This window comes from Bolinopsis microptera, chromosome 1 (genome assembly GCF_026151205.1).
Source record: "Bolinopsis microptera isolate Bmic1 chromosome 1, MBARI_Bmic_1.0, whole genome shotgun sequence".
Lineage (NCBI taxonomy): Eukaryota > Metazoa > Ctenophora > Tentaculata > Lobata > Bolinopsidae > Bolinopsis > Bolinopsis microptera.
Genome location: NC_087072.1, coordinates 23,477,878 through 23,504,384, shown reverse-complemented (window position 1 = coordinate 23,504,384; position 26,507 = coordinate 23,477,878). Strand labels below are relative to the sequence as shown.

Genomic DNA, 26,507 nt, shown 5'->3' with positions numbered 1-26,507 from the left:
ATGATTGATAATAATTAATAATGCGCGCGGCGCGTCGAACAGAAGCACTCACTCAAGCAGCGACGTCCTTCAATTTTTAATATTTTGAACTCTTAACGAGTGGAACCTTACTTTAACCCAAATCAGAGTTAGCCCCTGCGCTTGCAGTAGCCCAAAGTTAATGTGAAACCCGTAAATTAAAAATATTACATCATCGAAAAATGATTTATAAAGAATATGATTTTTAAATGTATTGTAAATGACTTTCATTTTTGGAATGTTTCGAAAGAAGTTTTAACAAGAATTGAAGGTACCAGTTATATCAGTAATAAGGAAAAACACAATGATTATCTGTGGTTCCATCCTTATGTAGCAAAAAAACGTTTTATAAATCTTTACTCCACTGGGAAGTATGAATAAATTAAATTTTTTAATGTTGTTTTTATTCATGATTAATATTTGATAAATTATTACCTTTAAATTTGATGGAGAAATAGTTACTTTTCCATGTAGTGTGATGATACTTTGATTCACGATGTCAATCCTTCGCATTTCGCCGATCTGCATACGTTTGACGTTGCAGAGAAGAATTATTTGATGCGCGGCGCGACCCAGTAGTGCATCGCGCTACAATGTACAAAATGATACTTTGTAGACATTAGTGATGATGTCATGTCATAATTTTTACTTTACCTTACTTTTACTTTATCGAATGTCCATATCAATGTGTTGCAAAGACGAGCGTTAACGATAATTAATATTTGGAATTTCTCCAATATTATTATTCGATCTATTAATTAGATCGCAGTGCTCACGGCCTGTACTGCGTGAACGACAGAAATATGTTTTAAATTATTTTGCTTCTGAAATTTTGGCTCTAGTAATTAAGAAATGCGACATGTAATTGTAAGATAGCAATTAAATGGATCCTGTGCGCGGCGCCTACAGCTGACCTACGAATTTCTGAACAATTGAAAATTGTCGCTGTGTGCGCGGCGTACTGTATATCTGTTTGAAATTGAAATTTGAATTTATTTATGAATATAACATTATGTATTGATTGTTTTGTGGTAAATAAAAATTTTTCTTTCCTAATTTTTCTTTCCTAACGGGTGATACTCGTAAAATAACTGTTCCATATATTAGTGAAACAAATTTTTAGTGAAACAAATTTAAAATTTTATCCTTTATTTTACAATCATAGTATAATAATATTTATAAGCCTCCGTTTTGAAAGTTTTAAATTTTAATACATTCACATTTCTATTTAAAATTCAATTTTATGTACAAGTCAATAACTGGCCGCCAAAGCCGCGCATTCTTGAAAACAGGATTAACTTGATTATAGTTATACGACTATATAAATTTAAAACTATCCGTGGTTTTTTCTTTTAAATAAATACGTTATTATTTTACCTAAGTCCAAAGCCAGCTTTGAAAAATTTACTATTAAATCATAATATATCGTCAACTTTAAATATTTACAATGCAAAAATTCATTAATCTGTAAACACGCGTACTCCAGCCCCTAAACGCATAAATTGTTATTGGACCGTATGATTGGACCGTCGACGAGTCCAACTCGGCGCGCATCCTGGTAGGTTGTAAACCTACAAAGCCGAGCGAAGAATTTCAAATTTGAAAATCTATTTAGAAAGTCTATCAGTATTTCAATCATAAAACTAATAAACAGCGAACCTGCGAACTACTCCAACATTTGGCGTTTAGAAATTGTTCCGGTAAAACAGATTCATTTTCCATTCAAATGTTTTTCATTAACACTTAAAAATTATGAATTGATTACTTTTCGGTGAATTTGTTGATTTGAAATATTTCATAGACTTTAAAAAAAGTGAAATAAATTCAAACGAACGCAGAACGGATAGAACGGATAGAATTGCATTTCATATTAGTATTGCATATAAAGGCTGAATATCAATTTCATTAAAAGCGTAACTGATAACTATTTTCTGAAATATGTAACGTCCACGATCGAAATCCATTTCAATACGCCGCGCATTATTTCATCAACACACAGAAGAGTATTTTACAAAATATATAATCGAGCGTTATAACTTCTATCATTTTCAATTTATTACACTTGGAAAGTATTCTCTTTATCGCCAATTGTATCTTTTAGTAATCATGGGGATAAATTTGTCTTCATATTTTAATAAACAGGCATCTAGGCGTCGTGATATTGTTTCAAGTCTTTGTTTATTCCATTTTCATGTACTCTCTTTAGCATATTTATTAGTTATGCCGACGATAGAGTTTTATTGAAAAAAGGAATTGAGTCTGTTTACTTGCTATTTTCTTTTCCTTTGAAGTCACATGGTTTTTCTTGAAGAATTCAATGAATGCCAATTATGAATCGTGTCATGTTTAGTATTAACAAGATTGGAGGAACCAATTATGTCAAGAGCTAACTCAACGAATATTTGAGGTTTTATCTCCACGCGGCTGAGAAATGTTTCATAAACCTGCATAGTATGTAGTGGGAAGTTTGATTAGTCACATGTTGTAACAAGTTGCTGGATGTTTACACCATCTGTTAATTTTCTAGAAATATTTATGATGACGTGTGATGATGATTGTGTAACTGTTGCTGGTTGTCACGTAGTCTAGGGAGATAGCTAAGGATCCGTTGGATCTATGTGAAGTTACACAACTGTGTAATGTCTCATCAGTCGACGCAGCCGAATGATAGGAAAACTGTGATTGAGTGTTACAAACTCATAATCTGATGTATAATAATGTTATAAACTTGATCGAGTTGAAACCAGAGTTAATTTTTTAGATTTCGTTTTTGAAAACGTTTTTAAATTTATAAACAATTAATTTTTTCTCCATTTCTTTAATTTTCCTGAACTAATTTCATTTTTGTCCTCAAATGGGAGCTTTGGTTGAGCAAATTAATGAGTTTGCTTACCATTACTTAGGGCACCCCTTCAGATCATCTACATTGTAGTATACATGGTAGTATTACACTATTTGATTTAATTTGAAGCAAATTCGAAGGTGCGTTTTCTCGAAGATGCACTTTTCTCGTAGCAAGAAGAGCTAGTGCTTTTTTTTTAATCATTCTTCAACTTAATTTTAACTGGGTCATTTTTTTGTGCCTTTTGAAAATTGTATCTTTTTAAACTCACTTCTTTAATAATAAAACACAATGATTTTCTAAATAATATCCTCTATTAGCTAGTAGTCAGTTGGGGACGGCAGCTGGTCTGGCAGAGGAAAAGGCACCTAAAGAAGTTCCAAGTGTATTATGCTACTTCGTGTAGCTCTCTTGGTACTTTGTGTTTTCCTACTTGTCTTGTGCATACGATTCTGTGAATGGCTTACCTGGCTTGAAGCGGAACGTCTTCCTTTACAGCTTGTCGATCCCCTTGCTCTCAGGTATTAAACTGCTAATCTTCAGATTTCATGCTGCTCTAATTTAAGAGACAGAGAAAAAACAAAATGTTCAGATAAGAGCTTGGTGTCATGTTTCTGTTGGCTTTGTTTAAGTTTGTTTGATTATAATGAATCACATTATTTGTAAATACCATCAGTCTCATAACACACATTTTTCAGTATCAAAGAACTTCAGCGGTTGTTAGAAGCGCGGGGGATACCGCATGATGACCTAATAGAGAAAACCTGAGCTGGTTGAAGCGGTGGAGAATAGTGGAGGGCTAAGTACAGAGGAGAGTGAGGTGTTGATGCAGACCGCTTCCTTTGAAGACTCCCTTAACTTTCACTTCCGAGCGACACTTCTTGGAGGAGGTCAGTTGAAAAAAACTAAAATTCATTGAGGATACGTAATGTGGCAAATATAATTTACAAGAGTTTTCATAATGTCAAAATGAATATAATTGCTATCACAATGATGGTGATAAATTATGCAATGAGAATCATTCCACTAGGCAAGATGTCAAGTTTGTTAAAATAACCTACTACTATTATCAGGTGGAAGACTCTAAGTCCACAGTATGGGCTGTCCGTGTGGTGCCCCATGGACACAAACCCTTCCCAAACTACCCGCTGTGGAACGTCGTAGCAAACAGACTGAGCCGAATTGGTATCCAAACTGGGACATTTTACTGCCCCCGGCACAATTCGTGGTGTCTGCGACAAGGCTGGAAGATAGTTCCCGCCATGATACTGGCCATGCCTGCTAAAGATGAAAGAGGCCCTAAGATTGAAGTTTATCAGGTACAATTGCTGTTAAATTAGCAGTTAATTCACACTGCTAACTCTGGCTGACATATTGTACACCTCTCATTGTTGTGACTAATTTTTATCACATTCACTACATTGTGTGCGTGTACTAAACGCTAAATTTCATTAAAGCTGAGAATCACAGTCTGTTTGATATATCCGGCAAAGTTGCTACATATTTGTTTTCGTAGCCTCAGGCCTGCAATCCTTGGCGTGGCTCCAAACTCGATCACAATATTTTCATTCCTCATTGTTCCTCATTGTAATACCATATCTCAATGTGTGTGTAAACTGTAGCTCAATCTAATTACATGTTGAGTCTACTGTGTCTATAAATTACGTGATAAACCCGTATTGGGTTTCAGCGCAATTAATGTCACTTAATATCTCACATACTTGCAATATCACAATGGTATGTACTAACATTTATTACACTATCACATGTAACGTTGAGTACAATTTAAAACTCGAGCGGAGAGCTGTGTGTACTGTACGAGTCTAAAAATAGATCAGCTAATACTCGTCAGTAATACTCAATACACTGTCATCCTCAGGGCCCATCTACAGAGAAGAGCATGATCGGTTGGTTCTACTCTAAGTTGGAGGAGTCAGTTACAAAGATTAAAAACAAGCCCTCCTACGACAGATGGGAGTCGGATAAGGACCCCGTGAAAGTTCTACACCACAGTGATAATGGGTGCCGGATCAGAAGCCTCATTCCCGCCTTTTTCTCCGCTCTCGCTGTTCAGTTTATTGGAAAAGTAAGTCTTGCTTCTCAGAATCTCAGTGTGATGTAATTAACATTGACATTTGTAACACTATCCATTGCTTGTTGAAATGTTAGGAGGTGTTGTACATTACACTCTTCCCACTCTCACCACAATACTCTTGAGGTATTACTCACAATTACACAATACTCTTCCCACTCTCACCACAATACTCTGGTACTGAGGTATTACTCACAATACTCTTTCAGGTCTCATTCGCAGTTATGGACAACTCTAAGTCCTGCAAAGACCGCCACTTACGGACCCCCAGCGACAAATCCAAATCAGTCATCATGATTAAAACACCCGAGTTCACACATATCTACGGGTCCAGAAAAGGCGAACAATTTCAGCACAAAGCGTTAAAACTCTTCCTCACAACTCTGACTCCGACCAGCAACGACCTCTTTATACTCGCCCTCATGTTTATCAATTACAGCTGCATTTTTGAAATATTTCTCTCCAATGGTAATCTGGCTCGTCGTGTCTTCAGGACGCTGTGGTTTATGGCTAAAGGGAACTTCTTGTTATGCTCCGTGTGGCTTCCTCTTGTCAGTGTTTTCCAGATCTCACAACTAAAACCATTGTTGACTAGTTTTATGTCGTATTACAGACGACTGATGAACACTGAAACAGCTGCTGTTTTGCGGCACGACGTCCTCCTACTTGCCAGATACCCTCTCTTGGTCTTCACCACTGTTGTGATCGGTATTTTAGTGCTCACTTATCTGGACCGTAAATACAAACTTGGACTTATTACACATCATCAGGACCTGCAGCTGCCTTTCTTGGACTTCATGCCAACTGTGGAGCACCTTGTCCACTTTGACCCCATCACGTGGCCGTTGTACACAACGCGCGTCAGTGAGGTGCCGGACGAGAAGTGGCTTCACAAGTGTGTTTCTGAGCTGATGTCCGGACTGCCAACCTGGGACTACGGATCATGTTGGGGCACGTGCGTGTCTCCCAGCGAGTGCTGCGGCTGCTTCCCAACAGGCGCGCAGCACTCGGCAGAGTGCGCAATATGTCTGGACGTGTTCAGAGGTGGAGTAACAGTGAATAGTTTACCATGCTCACATACCTTCCATCACAGCTGCACGGAGGCCTGGATGACGAGTGAATGTGAGAACAGGTGGAGATGTCCAATGTGCAGAGAACCCATCTTTTGATTAGCTTAATTTTTGGGGCGAACGTTAAATGTGGTATTTTTGCATACAGTCAAATCTTTATTTCCCATGTCTTTCGGAGGAGGTAAAAATGCCATGTAAATTGAGATGTACGGTAATTAACGGTAATGAGAGGTTGGATATAAAATGATTTTAACATGATCAAGTACTGTTGGTAAAGAAAATAGGTCCGATAAATGGAGACAAGGTAAATAGCGATTGGAAGGTAAATAGAGTTTTGACTGTATTTTGCTTAATTATCCTAATTGTGCATATAATTATCTTAATTATGTAACATTATGCTGCATTTAATGTCGCCTCTGTCAGTAGCCTTAATTATTGTTTCGTTGATCTATTATAACAGCTCCTATGTTTAGTTAATTTTTGTTGGGCATGAAGATTTAACAAGTGTTTCGATTGTGGTATTACTTCTGAGATGTTTCTATATTTAGGATGTTAGCACTTAACACTTAACAGATATAATGGAGTATTCTTGAGCAGTTTCCAAGTTTGGATTATTGTGGGTGTTCTTAAGAAAATATATGGGTTCTTTGAGTTTGGCCAGCTGTAATGTCAAGTGAGTTGGAAATCAGCAAACTTGTTTCCTTTCCCAGAATCACATGTGATTTTAGGTGTGAAGCCTTAGAGAGTTTCGTTGAGAAATGTGTTTTTTATTTTTATATTTGTTAGTGAGTGTTACTTTATAAGTAAACAGTGCACTTCATCCCAAATGATCAACTCCTGTAAATAGTTTCTCATTTAATATTGTTACAAATTAACTGTTTTATTTCTTGCTTTTTATCAAATTATGGAAATGTAAAGTTATGTTCAAAAAGTTCCAGAAATTAAGGCATTTTATACATAGTATATGATATCATATATTATGTCATACATGAATCTGATAAAATGATATTATGACTTTACGCCTAACTGTTTTAAGTTTAAAACTTAACAAATCTGTCAAAAAACTGACAAAACTTTCTACACCCTTCTACAATCTACTAGTACTACACTGGGAACCCTACAAGTTTACAGTTAAAAGCCAGCCATATGAATAAATTAAATAATTTAATTCTTTAAACATTTTACCTCCGTATAAAATCAAGAAGAGCGGGCACCAAACAGTCAGCATCTCACTATTCACCCTACGCGCGTGGGGTGGACTCCTGGGGTGGACTTTTATTCAGCGCGTATTTTGTAGCCTGTTCAACTTGACGTTTTGATTCGTTACTATCTCAATGTCACAGATACACAGAATGTGAGGTGATCATCTTAAAGAGAAACGTCTCAGCTTTCACCTGGTGTAAAGTTTATCTTTGTACTCAAAATATAGCTCGCTCAGTGTGCAATAGAAGTTGACAATACAATAACCACGTCTGCGACCGGTCGTCAGATACCGGAGTGTTGCACAAAATTGGGTCCCTAAATTAAAATTCTATGACACAGTTACCATGCAGAAATGTCTGGAGTAACATTTGGTGAAAATTTGAAGGGTCTACTGTAAATATTGCAAAAGTTATTGAAAACAAACTAGCTTAATCAGAAGTTTTTGGGAAAATTTCAAATTTTGTACGTAGTGGGGTCTACAGGGGTGGACTCTTGCGGCGCGCATCTGACGGAGTGGCTTTTTCAACAGCCGTCAGTACGGCCAATATCAGAGCACAAATTATTGTGAGTAAGACCTTAATGATCAGCTATGAACCCCTCACTAGAGTAGTAACCGTATCTAAAAACAAGGAAATGTTATTCCGTCAAAGCTCAAATTTTTTACTCTTCTCAGTGCAGTTAGTGTTACTATGAATGTACTAGCTAAGTATCGTTGATCGTAGCTGCATTACACAGTAGAAAGTAACCAAGGAAGACTGCTGATTAACGAAGCAATTTCAACGTGAACAGTTCCAAAATACATAATCATGGCGACGATAGTTCAACTTGAACCTTTATAGTTTTTACAGTCTAAAATCACAATAAAATCACGTGAACTGCAAATCACAAAATCAAATCACTCAAATCTGATAGTCCCGTTACAGTACGCTTTCGTGACAACCTCAACGCTTAAAAAATAAATATTATCCAGTCTTGTGACCACCGATGGCCCTAACTCTCCCTTGTCCGCGAGGAGCATCGTTGCGACCATGGGGTTTCAGTTCTTTGTTCTTCCCACTCGGCTTCGATAGATCGAATTGGCTGGAAGTCAATCTATCAGAAAGACCTTTGTCGATCTCAGGGGCGTGGTAAATTGTGGATGTCGGAGTATAAAGCTTCCTGAAAAGATTGAGACATTCACTCGGTCTGTTGTAAATATCAAATAGTCCTTGTAGGCAGAGATTTAACTTATGTTGGGTTTGATAACTAGAGAAGGCGATTTGATATTCATTGATAGTATAAGCATATAAGCATAAGTGATAAGTTTATATACCCTTTTTATGGTACCTCGAGGCTCGATATCTGTATTCAGTAATCATCACTCAAAATCTACTTATTAAATTTATTAACTAAACAAGTTAATGTATTACCGTCCTAGAGAGGTTTCCTGAGAATTTGAAGTCTCTGTAGGTTGCTGGCATGTCTACTAAGCTCTTCGATTGAGGAGTTTTGGACCCCTCGGCGGTCCAAATGATTTATAATGCTGTGGGCATTTTCAACATCTATCGAGGTAAACGCCCTCGCAGCATAACCTGTAGAGAATGAACATGTCATCAATGTGAAGTTCAATGATAAAAATCAGAGTGGCCGATTTCAACGGGCAGAATTCTAATATCATGGCCATGGGGAATGGACTATTTTTTGTCGATTTTGCAAACCAAACTGGCAAACGATTGTTGATTTTCGTCACTAGTCTAAAATGAATGCAAACGTTCGGCCGAACATTTACATGATTAGAAACTTACCGGTTTCTTTCGTTATTATGTACAGACATGGCCGGGCTTGGGTTCCGCATACGATATCTTCTATCAGATTAAAGTTGAACCCACACTTTGTACTGCTCGTGGGAGGAGGAAAGCAAACGGAGACCTTTTCCATGAGCATCTCGTGTAGTACCATCATCATGTCGATTCTGATATCAGCTGCAAAATTCGTCTATTACTAAATGCTAGCTTTTCGAACTTCGTATCTTGGAAATAACAACTTCTATGAAAGAACACACACACACACACACACACACACACACACACACACACACACACACACACACACACACACACACACACACACACACACACACACACACACACACACACACACACACACACACACACACACACACAGACAGATACACACACCCACAAACACATACAGACATAGACACACACACACAGAGACACAGACATACATGCATACAGGCATAAACACAGACACAGACGGACACACAGACAGACACACAGACAGACACAGTTACACACAGACAAGGACACACAGACACACACCCACAAACACATACAGACATAGACACACAGACACAGGCATAAACACAGACACACACAGACACAGACGGACACACAGACAGACACAGTACACACAGACACACACAGACACACACAGACACACACACATAAACACACATAGTTCACTTCAGTGCACTACATTACAATTACAGACACACGCAGTACAATCAGAGACACACACACGATACAAAGACAGACACAGACACAAACACACAGAGTACACTTCAGTACAATCACAGACGCAGGCACAAAGACATATACAAGAAGAGCAGATTGAAGTACCTTCATTTGCAGATGTTGACGCATTGATCTGTGGGATATGTTCTTCAGTCTGTAACTGATCATCTGCTAGAACTGTCTCATCTGGATCAACCGGAGGAGTATCTTCCGGCAGGAGTCTGAGTGGGTCTATCGGGACAGCCATGGATCGCTCTCCCTACCTTGTTGAATTAAAGACAAAGGTCAACGACGGATGTCGCATGTTAGTCCTGTAACTAAATGTAATCCAAAATAGTGAATAAATAATTTTTACATCTGAACGATTGTATGTCTGAATGGTGATTTTTAATCAATGAACAAAAGTTCAGGATTTTACCTTCTGTTAAGCTGTTAGCAATGACTCTAGCACCCTCTCCCTACAAAACGACCATATCTCGGTCTGAAGCTTTAAACCGTCTTGCCTCAGCAGCCATCTAGCACAGTCGACCTGTCCTGTTAATTGTGTGATCATCAAGTTACCAAATTTAATCCTTCAATATTCAAATAATTGATTATTAGACAAAACAGAGTTTAGAGCTCGACGTATGCTTCAGGGTTTCACACTGTGCTGTAATCAAACGCATGACTAAAACCTCTTGCTACTATTACCAATAAACCCATATTGTTAAGTCGGTCGAATGATTTACCTGAGTTGATCGCGTCCATGAAAGGGTTAAACTGCGTTCTGTCCAGCTTGTTAATGTCCGTTCCAGCAGCCAGCAGTGCCTCCGCCTCCGTCACTCTCCCTGCTTTGCATGGCCAGTGAAGCGTAGAGCTCCCCTCTAAGCTCTTTGACGATCCGACGAAGGATCCAGATTCCCTTCTTTTCTTTTGAGATTGCTTCAATTCTTCCTGGAGTATGCGGATTACCATTTATATACTTCCATACAGGGCGCGTGAACAATCAGCAATGAATTATCAATTAATCAATCTAGTTTTTGAGTAGAAAGTCCACAGATTGTGATACATTGGATTTGATATTGGAAAAGACATAGCTTACCAAATACCTTTTCATGGGCTTTTTGGAGGACAGGGATGACTTATTCCTGCGTGCCATTACACCATAACTATCTGCTGTAACAGCAAAAATTAGAATTATGTCGGACATAATTCTAAAAAATTGGAACATCGTAGTTAATCAGTGTGGTGCTAACAACAGAGAGCGATTTGAACGGTAGGCAATTTCATAAATTCCATTAACGCGATATAAGGATGATTGGAACAGGCTAAAATCTACTATGTAGCATTGATAACTGGCTATATCGCTGCATTAAACGATAAAAGTATTGCTAACTATGGATATTCTAAGTGATCTAGGCAGAGGGGAACCGGCACAGCCAGATTGCGTTGTCTTCAGTGACTAAGTTTCACGATAGTAAAATTGACCTTATTTATTTTTAAAAAGGATGCACAGTTCAAGCAATAAATCGATCAGCTGCTCATATGATATTTGCATTTAAAGGAGGGCCCAGTGCAGTGACAAGTAAGTCTGTTAAGGCAACATTTAGTTCTGAGATTAGCTGAGTCTTGACAAAGATAAGTTGAGTTTCGAGAAAGTGCACACGGATAAAGTTATCAAGTGAAAATGATAAGACTAAGTTAGGGTCCAGTCAACAGAATGGCAGCTGTAACAGAAACAGTTCATTGGATAGGAGAGTAGGGGATTATGACGGAGTGAAGTTTATATAGCAGGGCAAACAAAAAACAACTGACAGCACTGAGCAAGTGAACTGGAAAATTGAGGAAGGGAAATAACTGTGGTTGTCAGCCCTTTCCGTAGCAATCAGGATTTCCCACGAGATCGATCAGGCAATCAGGATTTCCCACGAGACTGCTCCATCCGATGCGCGCACTTTTGTCACGTGACGGCCACGTGACGCTCAAATCGTTGTCACGTGGTACAGAAGGGAGGTTCCTAGAGCGTTGATCTCGACAAGAGGGAGTTTCTCACGGTTTATCTTCAATAACTATCGCTATTTTTATAGTAGAGAGTTGAAACTTTCACCAAATGTTTCCCTAGACATTTCTGCATGGTAACTGTGTCATAGAATTTTAATTTAGGGACCCAATTTTGTGCAACACTCCGGTATCTGACGACCGGTCGCAGACGTGGTTATTGTATTGTCAACTTCTATTGCACACTGAGCGAGCTATATTTTGAGTACAAAGATAAACTTTACACCAGGTGAAAGCTGAGACGTTTCTCTTTAAGATGATCACCTCACATTCTGTGTATCTGTGACATTGAGATAGTAACGAATCAAAACGTCAAGTTGAACAGGCTACAAAATACGCGCTGAATAAAAGTCCACCCCAGGAGTCCACCCCACGCGCGTAGGGTGCTATTGCACACTAACTCTGCAGGTAAAGAGCTTAGCTCATTAACCGCTCCCAATTTGTCCTTATACGGTATAATAAGCAAGGATACTGCTGACAATAACCTCGTTTGAGCTCCTTGTCTGTACATCCAGGTGGATACAATACACAACATGTATAATGCATGTATAATAATACATGAGAATATGTATAAAATAAACATTTACATACAATACACTTGAAAGTTGAATATGTATGAAATATTATGTATTTTAATGTAAATACATATTGAATAAGAATAATGATCTTGACATAAACCGTTTTATACGCTCCAACATAGGCCAGTCTCACACTTTGCTAATAAATTGTTACACGTAATACCCTGTAGCTGTGCCGTATATTTACTGCACACACAGCGCACACAGCGCACAGTGCAGAGGCGCTGAGAAGTGACAGTCAAACTAACGTGTGACCGCGTGCAGCTGTAATTGGTATTGCAAGCTGCTCAAAACTGGAAACATTCTGCAGTGCAGCAAGCAGTGCAGCATAGCAGTGCAGCAAGGCGGCCCGCGGCAGGCAATATATTCAATGTAGTTGTTGCTATTTTTACTTCGTGTACAACGGGCTGACTACTGATTCAATCAGATTATAAACCTAAACGTTATTACATACTGTTTAATGTGTATAGTGTAATGTATTCAATGTATCCAATATATCCAATGTATTCAATGTATTTAATGTACTGTATTTAGTGTATTCAATGTACGTTTTATACGATGAAGTGTGTACTTATTTAACACTCGAATTTCAAAAGAAAAATGTTGATATGTAATGAATTTTCGGTTATGTTCAATAGAAGATATCATACGTGTCTTATGTGAGCACTGAACACGTGACAGTTTAAATCTTCTTAAATCCTAATATACCTCAGTAAATAGTAGTTTAGTCGGGCTATAAGGGTCACGTGACCGTTTAAATCATCCTGATAACATAATAGCCACAACGTCACTCGAGTCTAGTTATTATATACACGTGTAAGCAAGTACTGTATCTAGGCAACATTGAATAACATGTAATTATATATTGTGATGTTATTTATAACGTGCCAGCTGTTTACAATACACTGTTATCGTTATTGGCAAACACTTTCTCTACGTATAATAATATAAGTGCACTGCACGTGTAAGTAAAAAACAAATGATGATGTAACTGTGTTAACTCACTCTTTTACAGGTCAGTGTAGTAACAGTGGTTTAATATACACTACACAGTGCAATGTGAAATAGTCTATCCAGGAAACGCACTACACTCTAATGCAGACTATATGAAATATATAGCCCTGTGTTAGAGGGTCTGGACGTTAATTACATTTCCTTTAATACCCTTCACTCAAGTCTACACAAGTCTACACAAGTCTACACAAGTCTACACAAGAATACACAAGAATACACGAGACTACACAAGACTACACAAGTCTACACAAGACTACACAAGTCTACACAAGACTACACAAGTCTACACAAGACTACACAAGACTACACAAGTCTACACAAGTCTACACAAGACTACACAAGTCTACACAAGACTACACAAGACTACACAAGACTACACAAGTCTACACAAGTCTACACAAGACTACACAAGTCTACACAAGTCTACAAAAAACTACACAAGTCTACACAAGTCTACACAAGTCTACACAAGTCTACACAAGACTACACAAGTCTACACAAGACGACACAAGACTACACAAGTCTACACAAGACTACACAAGTCTACACAAGTCTACACAAGTCTACAAAAGTCTACACAAGACAACACAAGTCTACACAAGTCTACACAAGTCTACACAAGTCTGAACAAGACTACACAAGTCTACACAAGAATTCACAAGTCTACACAAGACTACACAAGACTACACAAGACTTGAAGACTACACAAGTCTACACAAGTCTACACAAGACTACACAAGTCTACACAAGTCTACACAAGACTACACAAGTCTACACAAGTCTACACAAGACTACACAAGTCTACACAATGATTAGTACTCTATTTTCTACATTATGTCCCGTACGTGGTAAACTGATAAACTTACTTACCTTACTTTAGTAAACTGAAACCAATTGCCTTATCAGTGATGTTCTTATCTACGTATAATATTGGTTGTTTTCTAAAGAAACACAAATTTGAGGGGAATATGTTTTGATTCAGTGACATGGTAAGGAAAGATGGGAACACACCCAAAACAGATCATTACATATTATTCATTTCATAATGAATATGAGTTAGGATCAGTTTGGTCCGTTTCATGGCAAAAACATTTATTGATTATTCATTTCATACATATATTATTATTATTATTCATACATATATTATAGCTATTTTGCTAAGTATGTTTGCGTTTCATTGCTCAACAGCTGTTCGAAGGATCAAATTTAACAATATATTATAGCTCTCTCTCTCTACCTGTGTAGCTCTCTACCTTTGTAGCTCTCTACCATTGTAGCTCGTTTTTACTCTCTGAACGTGGCAGTGTGTCCTTGTATCTTTGTTCTATGACGGCTGTGCTTTATTCGTCATATTGCAACAAAACTTGACGTGGTCATAGCATGTTTATCCAGTAAAGTGTTCCAAATTATAATTATCTTAATATAACAATCTCAAATTCTGTTAATAATTGTTTAAATATCTTGCCAAAGTTGTTCAGTTTGTATTATAATTAATAATCTAACATCAGTCAGTTTCTAGATTCGGTTTCACTGTTAGGGAGCATGGAGAATGTCGCAGATATCCTGTCTTCTCTGAATGACAGAAAGAATAAGGAAGGGAAAAGGATAATCGAAACAGTGCGTAATGCAATGGAAGTCCTGATGTCAGGTTTATTTTTGTTGGGTTCAACTTTAATAAATGTTAAAAATCATAGTCCAATTCTAGATCGAAGCTGCAGTTGCTACTGAAAATGATTCATAATTCATTAATTAAATTATTTAAGTTTGACACACTGCTCAGGGTGATCCCAAAGCCCGGTCACGATTTACGTTTATAATCATTTAAAAACTTTTCAAGATGTATCCTTTTCGCAAACAAATTTTAAAATAGAAGGTTTTGGACCATCCTGTTATTGTTATTTTTTTTCAGAAATGTACATGCTTTTGGATAATCCTAACGAATTGGTGAAAGTGCTAAAGATTCTGCGGCGTATTGGTTCTGTTGACTTAACACTTATTGTGGACGTCTTTTGTGACTGGGCAAAATCTCACCCAGAAGCGATGAAGAAGTTGACTGAGACACTGCAATATGCAAGTGAAGCATTTTGGGGTAAACTTGACTCTATTGGAATCAACGTCAATGCTTTAAAGAGACTGATCGAAATTTTGTACAAAAATGGTGATATCATATTTGATAAGCCGATGTTGCTTAAGTTGATCAGAGCTTTGTGGAAAAATGAAGATAAGGATAAAAATAGCGATCAAAATAAGTGCAGCTCTGGGAAATTGATGAGCAAGCTTTAGTAAATTTTATGTGATAAGAACAAAATGTATCCTCCTACAATGGCCACACATTTGTCCAAAATCCTTATACATTTTATAGAGCACTCACTTTTACAAGGAATTTGTCGAATGAAATATCCCCTTACAGCTAGAGTCGTTTCGGGTTGAAACGTTTTTATATTTTAAAGAAAAAAAGCTGATGAAGCTGTTAGTTGAACATTTTGATTTGATTTAATTCGTATTTGTTCAACTTTTAAATGATATATTACATATTACATTATACTTAAACATATTACTGATTGTATATTATCATTATATGTAACATTTTGGGGCCAATTTAAAAGTAGTTTTAACAGAAACATTCTTCACAGTTAACACTCAGGATGTTGCAGCACAATATTTGAAATTTTGAGATTTGTGTGACATTTTTAGTACCTTTTAGTACTCTTACTTATAATTCGAAAGATTATGACGTTTCTTTGTCGTTTGTCGTCTGTACGACCGCCCACATGCAAATTAGATAACAAATAAGAAGTTGCATAGTTACCACTTACCATGGTAACGGTGTTGAACACGCACATGCACGTGCAAAGATTTGTGAGCGATATTTTGATCGATTTTGTTGTCATATTACGTTGTGTTTAGAGTGTCGATTACATCGGCTGTATCTTCGGATGTACGACGGATATTTTTTGATGCGATTAAATTTGTCTTTCAAAGAATACTACTAGCTTCCTCCCTGTTACCACGGAGTTTCTAGTATACTATAAAATCGGCTTCACAAATATCTACGCATATGTAGAGACGACGCACATGACACACTAAAACTAATGGAAATGATTACCGGACTTTATTATTCACGGACCTTAATGCCACAGACATTATTTTCACGGACATAATTATTCACGCTAAGGTCCTCTGCGTGAAAGTAATATCCGTGACAATTATGTCCGATAAGGTATGTTGTACAGTCGTTTTGGTAGATGCAGTTCCACGTGGAACTGGGAGACAACATTTACATAATCTCATTGCAAACAGCTGCCCAGTAATGTAGTAAATTATTTTGGATTTCCAAGGTATCTAAGGCTCATGGTAGTCAGGTGCCGAAATGTCGGTTAACGTTTAACACATATAGTGGAGTTAAGATCCGTTAAGATCAATTATAAAGTGTAGTTGTAGAAGTTTTATTGAAAATGTTTAATGGTCAAATAATCAGAATCACGTCATCGATCAATTTTAAAACGAAAAATATTTTGTGGAGGAGACATTGCATTAAAAGTTAAATCTACTTGAAAGGAATGTAAATTACCTCGGTTGCTCGATCACACAGTTCCTTTCACAGTTGCCTTACACAGCTGCCTTCCATCTGTGTACTTTCTCCTCGGTCGGCTCAGCCGAATGATCGGAAACGTGATTGAGGGTTAAATGAGAAGGGACCCTGCCAAAAAATCAAGAATCTTCTTAGAATACCCTTCATGTTCAGTAATCTACATTGAAGTGTACTGTAAACATAGCACTATACTATACAAATCGATAAAAATATATCAATTAATGAATAAGTTCTATAGTATTAGTATCAAGTTCAGTCGCATTATACTCAGATTTCATCACTAGAGAAAATGGAAAGAGTTAGAGAGATTTTGGTGGAGCTGAAATGTTACCCGCGTAAAAAGGAAGCCGTAGCTCTTATAAGAAGATTCGTGGAGATTATAGAAGAGACTGATAACGGGGAGGAGAGAGATCATCTCATGTCAGGTTCGCTTGTGTTGCACAATAGCTTTAATATAGTGTAAATAAGTCCGCTGCATAATTAGAATATAATATAGAGAATCTTGATCATTGCAATCTATTATTGTGTATCTTTTTCAGAAATCTTCAACCTCTTCACAACAGATGATACAGATCAGGTACTGCTTCAAATTATGTTCCAACAGAAAGAAATCAAAATGCTGAGAATTTTAAAAATTCTTGCAGATCTGCTTTGTATATGGGGTAAAATAAACCCCGAAAAAAGGAACAAGTTTGCTGGTAAACTTAATTTCATAGACAAGTCTATTTGGAGTAAATTTACTCCTCTCGGAACAAATGTAACAAATCTGAAACTCGTGGTTGAGATTTTTTACCACATGGCCAATTTTAGAATCATTGACGAGATGCCTACTCTGCTTAAAATGGTGAAGGGTTTTTGGCAAGATGAAGAGTTGCTTCATGGCACTGTGAGGTTAGTGGCCAAGCTGTGGGTATTCCTTTTACACGATGGACTCCTCAACCATAGAACGCCTGAATTTGAAATGGAAACTCACTCTAATAATACCTACTACTTATCTGTTCTGATGCGCATCTCCTTTGATAAATACCCTAATTCATTCGAAAAGACGATTAATTTCCCAAGAAATTGTGCAGCACCTCAAAACAAAGCCTTTCCACTTATAAGGGAGTGGTTAGAAACATTGTTAGCTAATCTTGGTAAAAGGGCTCGTGTTCAGAAATTGCTTAAAGCAATTCGTCCAATTATGCCGATAGTGAGCGGGACAATAAAATGTATCTACGAGAAAAATGAGTTAGCAGCAACATACGGGAGTGATAATTACCTTCTCACCATAATGAGAGCTCTCAATTTAATGCTTCTTCAGCAAAAAGATCCCGAGATTAATTTTAAAGTGATCATTGAATCTAAGATAATGATTAACTTGATGGATGTTTTTGAGAAATATCCTCCAGAAGTAATATTCCAATCACCTGAATTCGACGATGACGACGATGATTGCGATACAAGTTTGTTTTTTCTAACTGTTGAGAGGTTCCTAAGGCTGCATTCTAGAGCTATCATACCGAAGACTCTTCAGGAGAAACACAACATCCTGAATACACTTCTCAAAATAGTAAAATGTGAGAAATTCTATGAGAGAGAAACGCTCAAATTCCATAGCAAAACGGCTCGCAAAAATCCTCTGCCGTTCATGCCTGGTGAACGTTTCAAGCATCTGGAGAAAGTCTATAAAGATGACTTGAAAGCAGGAGTCTTTTTCGAGAATTATTGCAATTCCGAGATAAACATTGTGTCATCATTAATAGCTCATGCTGAGAAACATGAACACGCTGTACATGATATTTCAACTCTTTTGAGAACAATTGTGAACCATTGCAATTCACCTGAGCTAGTCGATCTTGTTCTTCCTTTCTTACGACTCGGATATGAACGTTCCGGTTACAAATTCGACATGTGGTCCCGGGACCTGGACAGGTGTTATGATGAGAATGGCCGTTCTCGTATGGTATTAAGTATGAGTTACCCTTGTGCTACATTGGATGTGATCTATTTTATCGTCGAGCATTCAACGCTTTCCCGATTACAGGAAATAGAAACTGAATACGATTTTATTTGGTTTATTTTAAGGGTAATAGGATTAACCACTAATTATGAACACGTGGGAGATGCATTTCAGATTATCCTCAGCTTGATGGATAAACATCATTTCAAACTTTTATCCCCCGAGGTCATTGTAGATCAGATGCCTCTAATCTTCAAGAGGAAAAGCCTCGACAGATTAGCTGAAAATTGTGCAAGAGAAATTGCAGTCAAGTTAGCTTTTTCACTGATGTCTAGCCCAAACTATGATTCTCTGTATGAAAAGCTTCAAAACCTACCCGATTTTGAACCCACCTTAAACGATCATGTGAAGGATCACTGGTGTATGGTTCCTCATAGGCCAGCTGCTGTAGGGCTGATGTGGTTCATGGTGAAGAGTGGTAAATGCAGAGGAGTAATCAACACATTCACCATCATGGAGTCACATGCGTTGGAAAAGACTGTTGGATATCTGGACTTCGGAAACACTGAAATTGCCAGAATTCTGAAACATTTAGCTGATGAGATAATTATGTATTTGGTTCGAGATCCCCCGTACAACGCTAAATATTTAATTGATTTAACCAACTGTATGGTTGTTATTGCAAGATCTAGTTCTCTTGATGAGGAACTGTATGTTCTTGAGGATATGGTGTCTCCAGCAATGTGGCTTCTTGAGAAACAAGACGATGAAAGATAGTGGCAAATGTAAAAGAGTTTATCAAAATATTGCATTAAATGGAAATTGTGAAAATTAGATCTCATCCTTGTCAGCGTTTTTGCTTTAAAGGTTGTTATTATAGTATAGTTAACTGTGAGATAAGATGGGAACTGCTATCAAACTATACCAGAATTTTGGGGGTTTTAGCCAGTAAAAATCGTGGTAAGGAACGGAAAAAATAGGGCTGTTATTAAAAGCTACGATTTTTAATACCTATTAAAAATGTTGTATTCTACTTGTAATCCAATCTAGTTGCACGATTCATCCGATGTATTTACATAATATTTAATTAAAGCATTTAAACTTTGAAAGAAGAATATTTATTACGATATTTATTGAACAGCTTAAAATACTTTATTTTGTGCTACGTATTGTGCTACGTATTTTGATGTTAAGGGAATAGTTTTCCCCAGGCATCATTAATTTTGCCCTATTGATTATGTTAGGGTTCTCTAAAAAGGTTTACAAGTGTGGTTTTAACCATTAATGGGTCGTTCACATATTGCGTAATCAATATTTTAGCAATCTTTACTCCCCTCCCCCTCCGTAATAAACCGTAATCAAGACCCACCCCCCCCCCCCTCGGCTGATTACGAAATATGTGAACGACCGGACGTAGGGGGTAGTTGGAACCTGGATGTTAGATTTTGAATCTAAAAGTAATTGGTGTACGATGCATTATATAATTTTAATGTATTGATGTTCGATATGTAATGTTTTAATTCAGATTTATCTTTACTAGGTATTTCTGTGTGACCTCAGAAATTTCCTTCAATTTTCTATAATGTTTTATAATTAGTTTAGCATTCAACAAGATTAGTTTCCTTTATCTCCGCAAAACTTAATGAATAATTTGTCTCAATATCAATGAAATTATCCAATCGATTAATATAATAGCAATAATATCAGTTTTTCAACGCAGTAAATAAAAATATTATAACCTAGATAATAATATAACCCAACCCCTAAATTTACCAAAGCTTTGATATGCAAACTGAAGTAGGGTGCCCTTTGAAGACACTTAAGTGGCTCAACTCTTACAAAATAGGAGTCAAATAAGTTAAGAAGAGACGGGAACAAACATATATGTTGGGATATATTGTAAAATGTCCGTGTAATTCAAGCAGTAATAAAGCATTTTAAGCTGGTTATATAAATAAATCATGTCAATAATAAGATGTCTGTCAGTGACACAAATGTTATATCAGAATAATAGTGGAGCAATGCTGGCAGCTTGTTGTTTGCGACCGGGCCAACTTTCTTTTGCGTACTTCTTTCGTTTTGGCTTTGACTCTTCGTTTTCTGCGAGATACAAGATTTAAGATTTAATTTGGTGGGTAATTAGCAACATACTCTCTCGTACAATTAAAGAAAAAGCAGAAAGGATTGCTTTGATAAGCAGCTGTAACTGAAAGTACAAAGTACAAATATCATTAATTATTGTTACTGCCCTTAAAAGTAAAAGATCTCAAAGTAACGAACCTTGTCGTTTGAAGGGTTCTGGAACAACAGGTTTGACATTTCGGGACAGGTCGACTGGTTCTGGGGCACTGTTCACGACCGGCAGGTAACTGAAACAGTTAATATTGTACAGTTTCTCCTCATTGTAATCCATTCAAAAATATCCCAAAATCAACCTTTCAATCGTCCAAGTCAATGGTATGTTGAAAATGTATAGTATGCAGAACATGTGGAGAATGTATAGTATGCAGAACATGTGGAGAATGTATAGTATGCAGAACATGTGGAGAATGTATAGTATGCAGAACATGTGGAGAATGTATAGTATGCAGAACATATGGAGAATGTATAGTATGCAGAACATGTGGAGAATGTATAGTATGCAGAACATGTGGAGAATGTATAGTATGCAGAACATGTGGAGAATGTATAGTATGCAGAACATATTGTGGAGAATGTATAGTATGCAGAACATGTGGAGAATGTATAGTATGCAGAACATATTGTGGAGAATGTATAGTATGTAGAACATGTGGAGAATGTATATTATGCAGAACAATGAACATGTGGAGAATGTATAGTACGCAGAACATGTGGAGAATGTATAGTACGCAGAACATGCAATGTCTAGAGAATGTATAGTATGCAGAACATGTGGAGAATGTATAGTATGCAGAACATGTGGAGAATGTATAGTATGCAGAATATGTGGAGAATGTATAGTATGTAGAACATATTGTGGAGAATGTATAGTATGCAGAATATGTGGAGAATGTATAGTATGCAGAACATGTGGAGAATGTATAGTATGCAGAACATGTGGAGAATGTATGGTATGCAGAACATGTGGAGAATGTACCTAGCGGTGGGTTTGGTGGGTGTTTTAGTGGGCGAGGTGAGAGGAGGCATGACTATTCTCCTTGACTTCACTGCTTCTACCACTGTCGTACAGTAACGTAGTTCCTGTGTTCTGAAGTTGGGAGATATGTTATCGGGGGAGGGAATTGTAAACTTCTTAAAAGCCGTACATAGTACAATGTACATTGTACATAGTACAATTATAGGATACATAATATTTAAATGGTATTAGGGTCAAGTTTAAAAAAAACTCGACATACTTACACTTCTGTAAATCCAACGACATTTTGACGACGGTTTAATCTTTGACTCCTTTTGTATCGATAATGATTAATATATTGAGTTTTACTTTTTTACTTTTTAAAACTTTTTTCTTTTAACTGTCAGCCAATATTATCTAATAATGTTTCTAACACTAATGCACCGCAGCTGCAATATGACAGTTCTAAGTTGATTCCACATCAGAATATTGCACTTCAGACTGCTTCATGATTTACTCTTCTCGATTGTAATGACGTTCTGACAAAACCCTTGAATGAGCTGCTGATCAGAAGAAATGAGACAGCATTAAATGAGGACTGTAAAAGTGGCAGTCCATGATAGTTAGTAAACTCAACAAAGTCCCAAAAGGAACTAGGATAGTTTATGTTGAATATGTTCAAATAAATGGAGTAACTAACATTTATTACCAAAATCAAAACATTGAAAACGTTCATAGCAACAATAGCTTGAATACTTTTGTCAATGTTTCTACTGGACACTTCTGATGATGCAGTATCCGCATTTTTGAGATGAATTATCGTGAGTGTGCTGAATAGGCCTCCAAATAGCAGAAGTAAACAGTTTAGGGAAAGACCTATCAACGGCAATGTTCTTGCTACCGTTTCATTTGCTGTTGAAACACCATCGAAAATCCTAAAGTAAGCGACTGGCCTCCATTGAACCTCAATTATTCTGGAAGATATCTTTAATAGTCCCACGATAAAGAAAAAAGCACAAACAATATTTCTTTTACTGGCAGAAACGATAGGGTCTTTGATATGGATGTAGCGTAAAACACAAAGTAAAATCAACAAATCGATTTCCAAATCGTATGCAATCAAGAAGGTACTGTTAGCATACGATGTCCAAGATATGGAACTTGGATTTATATCTACGTAGTAGCTTGTATCATTGATTGACGACAGAAGTTTAGGAACCAGAGCAATCGGCGAGTCGATACTTTTTAATAAATCGATTGAGCTTATCAGTAGGAACAAGATTGTTGGCAGGGATTTCTTCTGTGTTGAATGATACCAGATAATAATAGGATACAGCGTTATTCCAATAATGAGACAACAGATAAACAGTGCTGCGAAGAAGTAGTTGAAGAATACATCCCAATCATTTCCAGCTCTAAACATTTCACTGACACTATTGTTTCTGACTGTAACGTTTCCAAAAATTGCCATCACTATTAAAACCAAATATTTGATTGTATTATAGGTGTCTTATAAAAATAGGAGGATTAATAAATGCAATATGAAGGTGAAGGGATCTGAAATATAGAAAAGTTATCGACGTAAGATGTGTGAGATCTCTCGATTGTAATTTGTAGGTACATATTATTTTGTCTGTGGCTTAAGAACGACACAATTTGGCTTTATCGCTTGATCAGATATAATCCGGATTAAATTTCTCGTATTAAATCAACGTAATTGTCAACGTATTCAACCAAAAAGGAGATGAAATCTAAAGATGGAAATTGCCAACGCAAACTAAAACGTCACACTGATACTAAACTGGCCAGAACTCATTATAAAGCTCCACCTTTACTGCATGATCTATAATATAATTAGTAGTTGGAGCAATTAAATGCACGTGCGAAGCTGAGTTGGCAGCTGCAGGTGATATACTGTTTACAGGTAATCTTACTAACGGCTCAATAAGCTCTACAAACGTTCTGACTCCTGGTAGAGTCATTGCTTGTTCTAGAGTTCTAGCACAGTGAGCGAACGTATGGTAATTATTACTTCCAAGTGAGAGTGTGGCTGACAATTTAATAGAGATAATTTCTGGTCGATTAAAATAGGTTCAATGGGACCGTTCACATATAATTACGTAATCACGTTTGGCCAATGTCTAACCCCCTCCCCCTCCGCAATCAGTTTTACCCGTCATAGCTATTGTGTCAAAATTACAATAGTTTAATCATTCATAAACCCCCGCCCCCCCCCTCCCCTCTCGGCTGATTACGTAATATGTGAACGACCCTAATGTTTAAATATTAAGTTGATAAATTATTAATTATAACTCATGACTTGTGATGTCAGTGTGGGACCCTTTAGTAGCTAACAACAGGTGTGGTAGCAAGACAGCCACGTGTTAAGACTCATCACACGATCAATTACCAAAGGCATCACATACCGCCCAGCTCCAGGGTCTAAAACAATTTCGCAATTTGCAAATTTTCCGTCTATTTTTTAAGGATTAAAGCGCCGAATCCTCATAGTAAACAGTACATATTATGAATCTACGTTCATTTAAAGCCCTAAAATAAAAATTACCTTCCGAAATAATTGCAGCTTTCACCTCACTAGCAACAACAATACTGGAACTACGGGTAAGCCCCCCCTAAAATGTCACCCACCCCTAAAACGCCACTCTTGATTGATTGGATCCCATCTTCTTAGAAAGTATCTTACCTAATCATTTGTAACTCCTAAACATAAAAAAACATCATTCAGACCCTGCCACATCCTGAAATTGAATCTAAATGATGCCATAAGGGCATTTTTTCACTTTGTACGAATTTTTTACTTTTGCAAAAAAGCGCACAATTTTATAACTCTGGAATTCATTAATATTAACTCAGTTTTGGTCTAGGATAGTGATATTTACATATTTTAGCAACTTTGTACATATGACTGGAGATATGGAAAGTTATACATTACTCAATATTACTACCCTCCCCTAAAAAGCTAAAATGTCACCTGGCCGCCCCCTAAAATGTAATTTTATCAGATTCTGGCTTTGAGACTACAAGCACCATAAAATGGAGTACCAGCCTATTAAACATCATATTTAGCAGCTAATGGTAATATTGGAAAGCTTTGGCAGCTCAAGGAATTAGTTTTATTTTATTAATCGCAATAAACATCCCCTAAAATGTCTAATTATCCCCCCTAAAATGTCATTTTAACCTGATCAAATTACTCAGACTTTTCCTGAGATGCAATGCATACTCACATTTCGTTAATAGTTGATGTTAATAATTAACAAGTGCCGAAACAAGAGCTATATATATTTTTTAATACTTTCAACACTACTATATAACAAATAATTTGAGGTATGATCCCGAGCCTCAAAGCTATGAAAAATGACAAGGCTGCAGGCCAAACGCCCAGCAGTGAAGAAGCAGAGAAAAAGATAAAGAAGCCCTCAGAAAAAGGTACTGTTAAAATAAAAAAATCTATACTAAAGATTAAAGATGTTTCTAAAGATGTTTCTAAAGATGTTTCTAAAGATGTTTCTAAAGATTTTTCTAAAGATTTTTCTAAAGATTTTTCTAAAGATTCTAAAGCCCCCCTAAAGAAAAGTGCCATTAACCCAAAAACAGTCCCCAAGTTTAATCTCAAAGGGCTGTGTTGTCGGTGTAAAAGTGATAACATGGCCTATGAGTCCATTTCTTGTCAGATATGTAAAGACGTTTTCCACGCATGTTGTAAGGATAAGGCTGGCACACTTATGCCCACGTCTATTTGTTCACGGACTTTCCTGACGAATATTTTGCCAGTAATTCACAAACACGGTAATACATATTCTCAAAGATATGGTGACTTTGGCTGGACATGTCCTAACTGTAAGAAAGCTCTCCTTGCAAAAACTGCTGTTAAAACTGCGGACTCAACTTGCAATACAAGCATGGACAGCACCAAGAGTGTGGCTAGCACCAAGAGTGTGGCTAGCACTGAAAGTGTGGCTAGCACTGAAAGTGGGACTACTACCACTACTGATACAACTTCAAGCAATGGAGATGAGAAGGCATTGATTGAAACTTTGAGCAATTTTAAAGTAAGTTTACTGTCAAGTGTAGAAGAACTTATTTCCATCAAACTTAAATCACACATAGATTTCGATTCTTTGCTCACAGAAGTACCAAATCTTACACGAAGATCCAGCACCCCTAGTAGTGCATCATCTATCCCTAGTAGTGCATCAGCCCTAGCCCTGCAAACACCTAGTTCTTTAATTGCTTCCCCAATGAAGACTACCAGTTCTCTTTCATCTTCAAAGAGCTACAGTGCTGCGTTGTCTCCTGAATCGGCTATAGATAGCTCCACTAGTACTGCTACTGAGAACTACATAGAACTAACCAAGAAGGAAACTCCTATGCAAAAACTTCCCTCTGGCAATATCCATAATAATTCTCCTGATAATCATGTTATCGTCCTCAATGTAGAAGCTAGTAATACTAATCTTGAGGAAGCAGGGAAGCTAGCTAGTA

At 37.1% G+C, this 26,507-nt stretch overlaps 4 protein-coding genes and 1 long non-coding RNA gene across 6 annotated transcripts in view; 4 read left to right on the top strand and 1 right to left on the bottom strand.

Annotated features, from left to right (window-relative positions):
* The first annotated feature begins 3,165 nt into the window (after nucleotides 1-3,165).
* On the top strand, nucleotides 3,166-6,893 carry LOC134825932 (E3 ubiquitin-protein ligase RNF103-like). Its single transcript, XM_063838134.1, is given in 6 exon segments — nucleotides 3,166-3,381; nucleotides 3,559-3,625; nucleotides 3,627-3,754; nucleotides 3,891-4,179; nucleotides 4,740-4,946; nucleotides 5,162-6,893. Coding segments are annotated over 6 exon segments (1,782 nt in total). The 5' UTR covers nucleotides 3,166-3,250; the 3' UTR covers nucleotides 6,122-6,893.
* A 1,094-nt stretch (nucleotides 6,894-7,987) lies between these two features.
* On the bottom strand, nucleotides 7,988-12,164 carry LOC134820104 (uncharacterized). Of its 2 annotated transcripts, XM_063830334.1 has the most exons (7): nucleotides 10,830-12,164; nucleotides 10,470-10,674; nucleotides 10,160-10,275; nucleotides 9,847-10,004; nucleotides 9,010-9,186; nucleotides 8,635-8,796; nucleotides 7,988-8,383 (listed from the first exon to the last, which is right to left on the bottom strand). In XM_063830334.1, the coding sequence occupies exons 4-6, from the start codon at nucleotides 9,986-9,988 to the stop codon at nucleotides 8,639-8,641; spliced, it is 477 nt and encodes a 158-aa protein (XP_063686404.1). In that variant the 5' UTR covers nucleotides 9,989-10,004; nucleotides 10,160-10,275; nucleotides 10,470-10,674; nucleotides 10,830-12,164; the 3' UTR covers nucleotides 7,988-8,383; nucleotides 8,635-8,638. The 2 variants fall into 2 exon arrangements, with proteins under 2 accessions (XP_063686404.1, XP_063686398.1); XM_063830328.1 differs by having other exon boundaries at nucleotides 10,470-12,164.
* Nucleotides 12,165-14,869: 2,705 nt separating this feature from the next.
* LOC134823391 (uncharacterized) lies at nucleotides 14,870-16,096 on the top strand. The gene is made up of 2 exons (XR_010161284.1): nucleotides 14,870-15,018; nucleotides 15,280-16,096. It is a non-coding gene; the product is annotated as an uncharacterized LOC134823391 (long non-coding RNA).
* A 1,154-nt stretch (nucleotides 16,097-17,250) lies between these two features.
* The window catches only part of LOC134825041 (uncharacterized), an 852,482-nt gene continuing 843,225 nt past the window's right edge, over nucleotides 17,251-26,507 (top strand). Inside the window, exons 1-2 of the mRNA XM_063837124.1 lie at nucleotides 17,251-17,387; nucleotides 17,502-19,783. Of these exons, the coding sequence (XP_063693194.1) occupies nucleotides 17,252-17,387; nucleotides 17,502-19,681 (2,316 nt within the window). The 5' untranslated portion in view covers nucleotide 17,251 and the 3' untranslated portion in view covers nucleotides 19,682-19,783. The remainder of the gene's footprint in view (nucleotides 17,388-17,501; nucleotides 19,784-26,507) is intronic.
* LOC134824982 (G patch domain-containing protein 1-like) overlaps nucleotides 25,324-26,507 on the top strand; it is a 79,299-nt gene continuing 78,115 nt past the window's right edge. Inside the window, exon 1 of the mRNA XM_063837025.1 lies at nucleotides 25,324-25,349. The gene's annotated coding sequence lies outside the window, so the exon portion shown is untranslated. The remainder of the gene's footprint in view (nucleotides 25,350-26,507) is intronic.

Coding starts and splice junctions, on each gene's coding strand:
- LOC134820104 (XM_063830328.1), bottom strand. CDS start 9,988: ATGGCTGTCCCGATAGACCCACTCAGACTCCTGCCGGAAGATACTCCT. Junction 9,187..9,846: donor GTCAACATCTGCAAATGAAG/GTACTTCAATCT, acceptor CGAATTTTGCAG/CTGATATCAGAATCGACATG. Junction 8,797..9,009: donor CATAATAACGAAAGAAACCG/GTAAGTTTCTAA, acceptor CATTCTCTACAG/GTTATGCTGCGAGGGCGTTT.